General features: G+C 49.4%; 1 protein-coding gene across 2 annotated transcripts in view; it reads right to left on the reverse strand.

Moving 5' to 3' along the window:
- CRY2 (cryptochrome circadian regulator 2) overlaps positions 1–12022 on the reverse strand; it is a 35052-nt gene that overhangs the window by 2428 nt on the left and 20602 nt on the right. For both annotated transcript variants that reach the window (XM_028111205.2, XM_028111206.2), the window contains 5 exons: positions 10921–11232; positions 10525–10676; positions 10198–10400; positions 9774–9866; positions 8261–8402 (listed from right to left, as the gene is read on the reverse strand). In XM_028111205.2, the coding sequence (XP_027967006.1) occupies positions 8263–8402; positions 9774–9866; positions 10198–10400; positions 10525–10676; positions 10921–11232 (900 nt within the window). In that variant the 3' untranslated portion in view covers positions 8261–8262. The remainder of the gene's footprint in view (positions 1–8260; positions 8403–9773; positions 9867–10197; positions 10401–10524; positions 10677–10920; positions 11233–12022) is intronic.

Raw genomic sequence — 12022 nt, forward strand, 5'->3', positions numbered from 1 at the left:
GAAGGCAATGACTGAGTTTAGAATCAGCAGGTGAGCACATTTCCACATACAGATAAAAGAACCCTGGCACTGTGTGAGAAGATGGGGGCGGGGGGGGGGCAAGTATCACAGAGACACAAGGAGGAGTCATTTTCAATATTTATAACATCCTGAACTTGGAGCAGAGGGAAGCAATGGCCTCATGCCTGCTAACAGAGGACAGGGTAAGCCAGTCATAATGCTGGGTTGTCTGCTTAAATAGTTCTAGTGTATCTGAGAGTGTACAGAGACACGGGGTTCCATTAAAGGTCTGTAAGTTTAAATGATGGTGAAGCAGATGATGATAAGGTTCACTGTACCTAGGGGTGGTCAGGCACTATACAGTTGTATTTTTTTTTTTAAAGATTTTATTAATTTATTTGACAGAGAGAGAACACAAGCAGGGGGAGTAGCAGAGGGAAAGGGAGAAGCAGGGAGCCCGATGCGGGGCTCGATCCCAGGACCCCGGGATCATGACCTGAACCAAAGGCAGACGCTTAACCAACTGAGCCACCCAGGCACCCCTATACAGTTGTATTATGGCTGAACTGTGTCCTCCCCCAAATTCATATGTTAAAGGCCTAAGCCCCAGTGCCACATAATGTGATTTGGAGAAAAGGTCCTTAATCAGGTAATTAAGTAAAATGAGGTGATTAGGGGAGGGCCCAATCCCATATGACTGGTGACCTTATAAGACGAGATTAGGACACAGGCACACACAGAAAGAAGGCAGCCACCTACAAGCCCCGGAGAGAGAGAGGCCTCGAAGGAAACCAACCTGCCAGCACCTTGCTATCAGATGTCAAGTCCTCAGAACTGCAAGAGAATACGTTTCTGCTGTTGGAAGTCCCCCAGTCAGTGGCACCTTACAATTGCTGCCCTCACAATCTAATATAGCTTGCGATCCTGTTAATCCTGAAGATATGGTCTCCATTTTTACAGATGAGAAAACAGAAGGTAGCGAGGACAAGTGGCCCAGGATGATAGCATCAAAAGTCGCCGAGCCAAGCCAGGAAACTCAGGTCTGATGCCAGCACTCGTAGTTTTACCATGAAGCAATCTCTCTATCATAGTATTGCTCATCAAGACTTACAGAGGATATAAAAGGAAACTCAACATGGTGGCATGAAGGCCAATACACATCCGAGCAACATAAATGGAACTTCGGAATCTAACAGAAGAGGGAAAAATGCTCTGAAGAGTCAAAGACACTAGAGTCAGAGATTCAAAATCAGTCTTCTGACACATGCAACCCTTTGAAGACAAATGTGAAATGTGAAGATTTTATCTGGACGATGATAAGTTATCTAGAAGCTAGGGAATATAAAGAGCAAACGTAAGGGCGGGTACCTGAATGGGTTAGTAGTGAGTGCCTCATTCTTTAACATATGTATTATTTTCAATAAATATTTTCCTTTAAGCTTGTACCATAATAAGCTAGCCATGTTTTTCCTATAAATAAATATATCAGTTTCTAAAACATGCACATGTTTATTGAGACATGCTGTGATAATATATTTTACACACAGGTCTCGCTCTGGCCTCTGTTAAGCCAGAGATGACTTTGCTTCTGAAACTGCAAATTTCAGGATTGGAGAGCATACTGGAACAGGTCCTTTTCCCGATACCTCTGTTTATCGTGTTTTCTCCACCTTTTTGGATAGGGGAAGATAAAGAGTGCATAAAGATTCCTTAGAACACAGGCTCTTACTCTGGGGTTCTTGGACTCTTTAGTGGTCCAAGGATAGGCTTAAGGGGCAATCCATGAGGCCCTTGAAGATCGGTGCATTCTCCTGTGTGTGTGAATAGCTACCACTTTCTGGGGAGGCTCCAACCTTTATCAGACTCTCCCAAGCATGGGTAACACCAATAGGATTTGCGAACTAATGCCTACATATGGCTGGAAAAAAATATATTACTAAATTAATTTCACTTATTTCTCAATTTAGTTACTAGAAATTTAAAATTATACTTGGGGCATGCATGGTAGATCTGACAGGACTGATCTAGAGTTTGAAGCAATGAAGTCTTTGTAACTAGGGAGAGAAAAAGCCTCCTCTTTTCCAGATTCTCTGATCAAACACCTGGCAATCTAACTGTGTAGGCAAATTGTTTAATTGTAGCCAGTGATCTTCATAGCTTCTGGCAAATTTGTCTCTAAGTGCTTCCAATAGTTGCTTATAGAGCTAGGGCTTAGCAACAGAAGGTGAGTGGCTCAGAGGATACTGGGTATGTGTTAACAGACTAAGGACTTCCAGGCTCCCTCTCCATTTTGATCCTACAAGGAAAGAGACGTGCACTTATTTCATTGGTCAATGGCACTCCACAGTGGCTGTCCAGGGTCTGTATGGGGCCTTTATGGAAGAGCGGACAAGAGCCCCCTGCCTTCACTCCTGAGATCATGTGAATAATGGATCCATGTACTTGCTAACCGCATTGGCTAGCTTTTGGTTAAAAATGCCCTTTTCAGGGACAGGTTTAATTCAAATACTTAGACGGTCTTTTTACCAAAAAGCATCAGGATCCTTTCTCTCTCTCTTTCTTTTTTAGCTGTTCATCTTTATTAAGTTTTCTTGGGGAATGCCTAAGACTTCCCAGGTCACTGAATGTATAGCAAACACTATTTTTGAATCAGGTGACTTTGTGAGCATCTTTAATCAAATTTATAAGATTATTTTCTAATATGCTTTGCCTGTCAACTTTCTTGGTGATTCTTTTACACCCCACAGTGAAAACGACCCATCATACAATCTGTTGACAGCATTCACTGAATTCGAATTAGGCTTATAATGAATCTCATGTACTTTAAAGTATGATAATCAAGAGGCTATGTTCTTTCATGTGCAACATTTCCCTTTTTTATCTGGCATACACTGGTAACGAGTGGGAATTCCAGTCTACTACGAGAGCCTAAGATATACCCTGTTGCCTCCACATCTAAAATCCGAGCAATGCATTTGTCAGCTCAAGTACTCCGCATCACAATTCAACATTTTCCAAAGGAAAACAACAAATGCCTAAACTGAGAAAGGAAGCAGTCAGGTGGTTATAAGGCTAACACTTCAGACCCATGCTGACTTGGGCATAATTGTATTATGGGGCAGGCTCGGGAAGGGAGCTGATAGTGTGTGGCCATGGATAAGCCCCCGTGACCCAAGTCCCTCTATGACCGGTTCAAAACCACAAACACAGAACACCAAGGTTTGGAAGAACGAGCTTGTTCTTGTCCACAAAGTTAGTCAAAGGCCTAGTCAACTAGTTCCTCAAGCTGCTTGATCAGCAGATAACTAGACAGTTCCTGTGCTCTTGTTCTCAAGCCAGAGCGTAAGTCTGCTGAAAAAAGGGGCTGGGAAAATGAAATGAGGCCCTGCAGGAAAGTGATGACAGCAGCACTAAAAGAAAGGGAAGAACAGCTTGGGGGAAGCACCAAGGGAAAAATCAACTCATGAAACATTGCTGAAAAATCAATCTCTCAATTGTCCAATTCTTTCGACCTGTCATTAAACACAAGAACCCCAGAAGCAGCTGCTGGAACACAAAGCGGGTTAATACTGCCTCCCTCAGTGCACCCAGTGTTAAGATTACCCCCCGGGTACCTGTGTACCAGATGCTAACAAGAAAGCCCAGTGTGTGAGGCCACCATGTCCCTGATCCTAGCCTAGGACAGGTGTGCGGATGAAGCGCACACAGGAGCTTGCGTCAGCAGAGGATTCGCAACAGCTCAAGGTTGGCGGAAACTTCGTTTGGAGCCGGTAACCAAGTCTCAGGGCCCAGCAGCTTGAAAGGAGCAGAAGGCTTGCTACAGGCTCCAAGTTAGGAACAGGGAAGAACAGAGGTTCAGCTGGGCTCTGATGGGCCAGGATGGGGTACAAAGCTGGGCTCTCAGCTCCGTCTCTTTCCTCATGTCAACAACACACTTTCCCTTCCTGCACCATACAAATCCTACAGCAACAGGGAGGGGACGTCAGTCAGCCAACAGCTACTGGGGACAGGGTGGAAGGCAGTGCAAAGGGACACCACCATGTGTCCCAACTTCTCATTTCCATGGTGAGAAGTGAAGAGGGGAGGCAGCTCGGCGGGCAAAGGCACCCAGGCCGTGAGCGGCAGGACGGCAGCGCGCTGCCTGGTCTGAGCGGGAAGCCCGGATACCACAGTGTCCACTTCCACTGTGTTGCATTTCAGACTGCCCACTGCCTTTCACACACGCTGGTTCACGTAAGGAGGGATACACAACTGAAGAAGTGCCAAAATGACGAGGCGATCCCAGAGGTCAGGCTTTCCGCAGTGAAGCTCCAGGTCTAACCCAGCTCTGTGAACTGTGGGCAGGGGAGGGGAGGGGCGATCCTTGGCCAGGAGCCTTTTGTATTCAATGGGGCTTCTCTCAACAGATCGCGGTGTACCAGCTGACAGGCACACGGATCACGTGAGCTGGTTCCCCATGGTAAAATGTTTGGACCAATAAGAAAAATCTGTACACAATTGGAGGCTAATGGAATCCTGGGCAGTCAGCAGCTTTGCGGATTATGGGGAAGCCTCTGAAATGATAGCTATTTGGGGACTGGCTTATTTTTCCATTTAGTGAACACTGTACAATAAAACCAGATGCAGAACAGACATCGGTGTGGGTTTTAGGTAAGCATGAAACCTACTGATTATCAGGGCGTGTTTTACACTGTAAATCATTGTCTGCCCTGTGAACTGCCACAGGTCTGAGGCACTAGAAATAACAGAACCACGAAACGATAGAGCTCAGAGCTAAACAGGGCCTCAAAAGGTTCAGGATGGAGCCTTCAGGCTGGTAAAGATTGATTAGTCATACTTTACAGATACAGCGTCACAGAAAGGCTAAGTACCCTGCTCCAAGGCACACAACTAAAACTGACTGAGAGACGAGGGGAGAAGGGGCAAGTCTGCTTCTCAGTATAACACGGTGTCAGCTTAGGCCATGTGGCCACAGCTGCGTGGTCCGCTTAGCCCAGAGTGCTGCCTCTGACAAACGTAACAAAAATACAATCCAAGACGCCCTGAGAAGCGTGGGCAAGATGGGAACGTGATTTCATCTCCGTGGTGCATTTATTTGTTCAAAGGCTTTGTGTGCGTATGGTTTTACATTTTCTTCCCCTGCCGTGTATGCTCGATGGGCAGGGCAGGGCAGGTGACAAGATGCTATTCTGTTTTACTGATGGGGAGGCTGAACGCCCTGAGGGCGAGGCACTACCGGCAGCGGACAGAGAAACACAAGTATACTCTCTTCGCTCAGGGTTTCCAAAGAACACATGACTTCTTCTCCAGTCTGTCTTGTCCTCTGGCCTCCTGGCCCTCACTTCTGAGCAATTAGCCATGATGAAGGGCACGGCAAGCCTTGAGAATCAGTCCTGAAGATCCCAACAGGCAGAAGAATTATTTCCTGGAGAGCAAGGCCAGAGACAGGCTGACCTCTGCACCCTTGTAATGTTTTCACTTGGGGCCATGGCTATCGCCTCTCAGCTGGCCCCCCGGCTGCCGCTGTTTCCTCTGCAGGACCCAGCCCAATGCTTCCAAGATTCCAGTTTGATCATTTCACTCTCCTGTTCCAAAATGTTCCTTAGCGTCCAGAGTATACCAAGGATTCACCTGCCTGACATTTAAGACCCTTCATGATCCAACCCAACGGTAGCCTTATATTCTTCTAAAATAACAACAATACCTGTAATAATAATACTGGATACTTATGACCTTATGAGCCAGGCATTGGGCTAATTGCCTTGCATATTACCTAGACACTGTTAGCGGTCTACCAGTATCCACACTTCCTTGCTACCAAAACCTAGATTTTGTTCAGTGGCTCATGGGCTGACACCGTGTTATACTGAGAAGCAGACAATGAATCATGATTGCTCTAAGTCAGTGATTCTCAAAGTACAGGCCCAGAACAGCAGCATCATCAGCTGCTGGGAACTTGTTAGAAATGCAAATTCTCAGGCCCCACCCCAGACCTACTGAATCAGAAATTCTGGAGGTGGGGCCCAGCAATCTGTGTTTTAACAAATCCTCTAGGGGATTCTACTGCTTACTCAAGTTGGAAAACCAATGTCTAAGCCAATCCTTGACAATCTGGATCCCCACTTCCCATGTTGGGGGCGGCTTTGTGACTTAGTCTGGGCTCATGAGACCAATGTGAAAAGCTGGGGGAGGGGTATTCTGGGAAAGCTTTTATTTTCTTGGTAAAAAGGAAGAGAGGCATCCCCTGACAATCTTCTTAATAAAATTGCAAACCTCCACTGTGCCCCAACCTTTACTCTCTATCTCCTTACCAACTTTAATTTTTCTTCAACCCACTTGGAGCCTCTTGACTCTACTTGTATATTGTGTTTCCTCCACCAAGATGTACCCAAGAGGGAAGGCCTTTGTCAGTCTTGTTCAGCATGTCCCAAAAGCCCAATGAGAACAGTGTCTAGCAAACTGTGCTCAAAAACTTGGTGTGTGTTTATTGATGAATGAGTACAGCTGTCTCTGCGATTCCTCTTCTTTCTTGCTTTGAATGAGGAATTGATGGCTGAGGCTGTGGCAGCCACCTTTAGACCATGAAGCAAGAGAATCGCAGAAAAACTGGCTCTGACATTGCTGAACCACCAAGCAATGCCCACCTCAGGGCCTCTTGTTAGGGAAGAAAAATAAATCCCTATTTGCTTGAGCCACGGCAGTCAGCTCTCCTACTCCTAACAGCCCCATGCACTCCTACGTGACAGATATATTTAATAAATTTAACCTTTGCAACAACTGAATTTAGAGGTGAGGAGCGAAGTCTCATAACAGTTAAGTAATTTGTATAAGATCATGTGATCCTGAAGCTATTTTCCTTGTGGCCTAAATCCAACTCACCTTTCAGCCCCAGTGTAAACATCTGTGTCGCATTCCCTGATCACCCCAACCCACCAAGAGCCGGCTTGAGGTAAGCATGTGCAGTCTAGATCATCAGTCTAGGAATTGTAAGTTATTTGTCTTCTTTTTCTAAGCAGACTGTTAAATGCTTGTGGATGGGCATCATAACACATCTTATATGCTTATGTTCTCCTTCCTCACACACCTGCTGACAACAATTTCATTCTGAATTGGATGCCACTAGCTTACTGAGCAACTTTTTTTTTGACCCAGACATTTAACCGCTGTATTCTTTGATCTTCTCACCTGAAAGTCAGAGTACCAGCCTGGCAAGCTCCAGATTTGTAAGACAGAATGAACTTTGCTTAGTACTACAGAGCTAAGGGATAACGAAGAGAGAATTGGTTTAGATACTATCTAGTAGTATCTAAGGGTGCCGGTGCTTCTAGAACAAACCAGTACAAATCTATCAGCAATGTCTATGACAAAGAGCCTAGTAGGGTAAAGGGCACAAGCATCAAACACTTGCTGTCTTACCCAGCACTCAAGCATAGACACTCAAACCAGATGGCCCCACCTGGCCCTGAAATGGAAGGGTCAGGGAAAAAAGAATCAATTGGCTCCACAGAGAAAAAAAATCACTCTCCAGTCTAATGACGCAGACGTGGTACATAAAGAACACCTGAGATGACTCACAGAGAAGAGTAATTTAAATTTCCCCAAGAAAGGCATGAAAGTCCTTCCTCCTCTGTGGAAGGAGCCAGTTTTTATTTTTTATTTTTTATTTTTTAATGATATTCAGGGGGCTTCCAAGAAAGCTGAGTGCTGACAGGGAAGTGCAGAGCCTCGGCCACGAGGAAGGTGAGAATGGAGGAGTGGCTTTAAGAGGCACAGATGAGGGGCAGCCAGACTCTACTGGTCCTCAGCTGGGGCGGGGCCTCCCGCCACACACAGCCCTCTGCCTTTCTTCCAAAGGTGAGTGCTGCCCTCCGCTGGCCTGCCTATGGGACAGAGCCTGTCCATGGTGGCAGCCGGTCCTGGAGCCTCCTCAGACCCTGCCCCGGGGCCATTTCTCCCACAGCTTCACCTCCGGGGCTCTGCTTTCTTTTTTGTTGGATTTGACTCACTTTGATAAGTAGAAAGAGCCAAAAAACATTTTTTTCCTTAGTTGGTAAAGGCTTTACTTTTAAATTTCCTTTTAAAATTTAAAAGGTATACAAGTCAGAATGATAGAAATTTAAAGTTGAAATCCTAAAAAAAAATCATGCAATCCCCACCCGGTTTTAATCTAGTTTGCTGGGTTTTAACCTTCAGCTCCAAACCCACGCCCCACTTCTCCCACCTTCCTTCCCAAAGGTGAATCTAAGCTGCTGTCACTCACTCTCAGACATCCCTGCTCGGCAGCTCTGGGGCGGGTACCTCTGCCACCCTGGCCCGTTTGCTGAGTTCTTCACCCGGTGGCTCCTCGGCTGCTTCCAACTTGCGCTTGGGGGACGCTGGGCCACTGGGTAGTGCTCTTGGGCCTATAGGGAAGCAGGTCCAAGTGTCACACAGACTGTGCAGCAAGCCAAAATGACCTGAAACTGGGCAGTGGCAGCTCTTTAAGGGGCAGGGAGCCTGCATCGAAGCCATGCCAACATGTTCCTCCTCAGGCCTGCCCCTCAGCCTTCCTTTCAGCAGTGACCTTGCCCGGAAATGTCTAAGGAGAGCACGACCCGGGATGCTGGCAGCACGGCCAGCTTTTGGGCCCCAAGCCCCACGGGCTCCAGGCCAGAGATGGGAGTTGACGTGTGTGCTGCCCTTGCTCCGGGGGTCAGGCATTCCCTCCATGATGCCGGATCAGCCTCCTGAAGCAGCACCCTCGTCTGTGGAGCCAGCCTGGCTGGGCAAACTAGAAAAAGCCCTGGAGTTCTTGCTGGTCTCATCTTAGTGATATTTATCCCTGAGCCAAGGAGTGGGGGAGGTTAAGAATTCAGCCCCATCACCGGCCTGTGCTGCCACCTCCTGCCTGGACGACCACGGCTGCCTCCTTTCTAGCCTCCCTGTCCTCACCCCTGCCCACACTGTCCCCTCCACACAGCAGGCAGAGTGAGCTTCTGACAACCTAGATCAGATCCCCACACCTCCACCCTGCTGACCAGCCGGCAGTGCCTTCTCAGTGCACCGACGACAGAATCCTACTTCTCCTCATGGGTGTGGAGCCTGGGGATGCTGCTCCTGCCACAGCTCGTCCGCGTCTCATTCCAGCTCCTCCCTCGAGACATGCCAGCCACACTGGCTCCCTTCCTCTGTTCCTTGCATGAGCTAAGCTCATTCTGTCTCTTGTCTTTTCTTGTTATTCCCTTTGCCTGGAATGCTCTTCTCCCAGTTCTCGGAAAGCCGGATTCTGCTTGTGACTTGGGTCCCTGCTTAGACTGGCGTTCCCTCACTACTCCAATCTAAAGTACCATCCCCCTTCCCTGGCCACTCTCGTAACAGGTCATTCAATTTTTTTTTTTTTAAGATTTTATTTTATTTATTTATTTGAGAGAGAGAGCACATGAGAAGGGGGAGGGTCAGAGGGAGAAGGAGACTCCCTGTGAGCAGGGAGCCCGATGTGGGACTCGATCCCGGGACTCCAGGATCATGACCTGAGCCGAAGGCAGTCGCTCAACCAACTGCGCCACCCAGGCGCCCCAGGTCATTCAATTTTATTTTCCCCAAAAGCACCTGTTATCTGAAATGATCTTGCACGGTTCCTTTACTATTTGTCTCTCCCAAGTGGAATATAAGCTCTATATATGGGGCACAGACTCATTCCAGCTTTTGTCCTGAGCCCTCAATGACTCAAGTGGCAGTAGGTCTGTGGTGTCCTCTGGACGGACACAGGCCACAGGAGGCCAGCTGCTACTCACCTGCACTGCTCATGCTCCCAGTCTGGCCCGAGCTGGGCTCTGCCACCGGGTTGCTGAGGTCTTCCACACAAGAAGGGACGGACGCCAGCAGACCTGGGAGAGAGGCACGGGAGCAATCAGAATGCCATCTCACAGGACTGCAGAGGGCCACAGGGCAGTTGAAGACAAGATGGGGTGACAGGGGACAGGGGGTGTTGGACCATGACTCTGACGTTCCACCTCTCTCCACTGGCCACAATTAAGAGAGGCCTGATCCAGCCCAGCCTGCAGTGCCCTGTGCCCTGAGAAGTCAGGTCAACTTAAGAGCTGAGAAGAGAGCACCTGGTCTCCCTTTGCAAATATCTGGAAATCCCCATAAAGCCCGCAGGTACGTCCTTCTCTTCAGTGAGCTGGGGGGTGGGGGGTGGGAGTAGTGGCTCCTTACAGAGTCCCCGGTAGCGGGAGAGCTGCTGGTAAATCTGCTTCATTCGCTCAATGTTGAGCCGGCTGGTCTCAGCATGGTTGACAATGGGCCGGGGGTAGTCCACACCAATGATGCACTTGGCTGCCTTCTGAATGGACTCGGGGGCATTCCAGGGCTCATAGATGTATCGAGAGGGGAATCCTTTCAATATGGGCAGGTATCGCCTGAAACACACACATCGGACAACTGGTCAGCACACGGCGACTCTCCTTCAAAGGGCCACGGGTATCTTATCTTAGGAGCCAGCCCCAGCAGCCAGGAGCCAGAGAGCCTGGACCGCAGCCTCACCTGATGTAGTCTCCGCTGGGGTCTGTGCGGCGGCCGAAGCCCACAGGGCAGTAGCAGTGAAAGAACTGCTGGAAGAAAGCACTGCAGGACAGCCACATCCAGCTGCCCGCATTCACGCTGAAATCTGCATCCAGGAGCAGCTCATCAAATACCTACATGGGGAGAGGGTGAGACAGTCAGCCTTGATGGGGACCTACTGCCAGGTGCTCCCCAAGTTACCACATGGCCCATGGAGAAGAGAGAGCCGAAGCCCTTCTGCTGAGGGCAAACCAAGAAGGATTTGGAGGGGATCCCCTGGATCCAGGGATCCCACCCCAGGCCTCAGGCCAGAAGAAGGCTGCCCTTGCTGGGCCTGACAAGAGGGTATGGGCTAGCTTCCCCGGAGAGCGCACTCACCCGGACCCCGCTCTCCCAGCTGACCCAGAGGTCCCCGCGGGTGAGGAAACAGGCCACGGCATGCCGGGCCAGATGGTGGATCCAGCCCTCCTGCCTCAGCTGGGTCATGATGGCGTCGATCCAAGGGAAGCCTGTCTTGCCCTCGGCCCACTTGGCCAGGGCCTCGGGGTTGCGGTCCCAGGGGATCTGGATGCAGATGGGGTTCCCTTCCATTCGGTCAAACCTGGGGTTGTTGGTGGCTGCCGTGTAGAAGAACTCTCGCCATAGGAGTTGCCCAAACAGGGAGAGGGGGGGCGTGCTGTTCCGCTTCACCTGGGGGTGGGGGTAGCACACGCATATAACACTGGCCCAGCTCTCGGCGCCATGTCACTCAGATCTCTCCCACAGAGCAGTCTGGAGCTGCTACGAATGTGGTGGTTCCAAACCCCTAGACACATGGAGGGGACCATGCCCTAGCAGTGGCCCAGCGTGCTTGCAGACTGAAACCCACAGCACTCCCTGGCTGTGTGCACCGGGAACCAAACCCCCCAGGCCTGGCCCATGATCCTTGTCCTCAAGGGTGCCTGCTTGGCTCTATTTTCTAGAGTCAAAAGGAGTTTACCCATCAGCATGCATGCATAAAAAATGCGCAGTTTAGATTCTGGTTAAATAAGTGATTACAACAGCCTGGATCTGGGGCCTTGAGGGAATTAAAAGATCAGACCAGGCCTCCAAGCAAATAATGACTTTCCTAAAATCACAAGATTCCAAACTGGCAAAGCCACCCCACGCCACAAAATCCTGCTACAGGCAAGGACAGGGAAACAGCATGAAACGACACAGACGTAAGGATGACTTGCTGAATGCGGATAGTTGGATGTGTCGCCCTCTTTCCTTCTGGGGGCAGGTGCACTACTACCACAGGGTTATTTGCCTATGGTCCATACAGGACAGCCCCGCATTCAGCCCGGGTCACTTCCCCGTTACTGGTAGGCAGGTTACTGCTCCTGGGCTCCCCCGTTAAATGCTCTGCGCCAGCCCCACAGAGGGTTGCTGTGCTCCTCCGCTTGGGACTGGTTCCAGCCTTGCCCTCCCCGCCTCCCAGCCCAAGCGCTTGCCCGGC

This window comes from Eumetopias jubatus, unplaced genomic scaffold, assembly GCF_037043125.1.
Source record: "Eumetopias jubatus isolate StellerSeaLion01/CBP00866 unplaced genomic scaffold, mEumJub1_p1.0 scaffold_13, whole genome shotgun sequence".
NCBI lineage: Eukaryota > Metazoa > Chordata > Mammalia > Carnivora > Otariidae > Eumetopias > Eumetopias jubatus.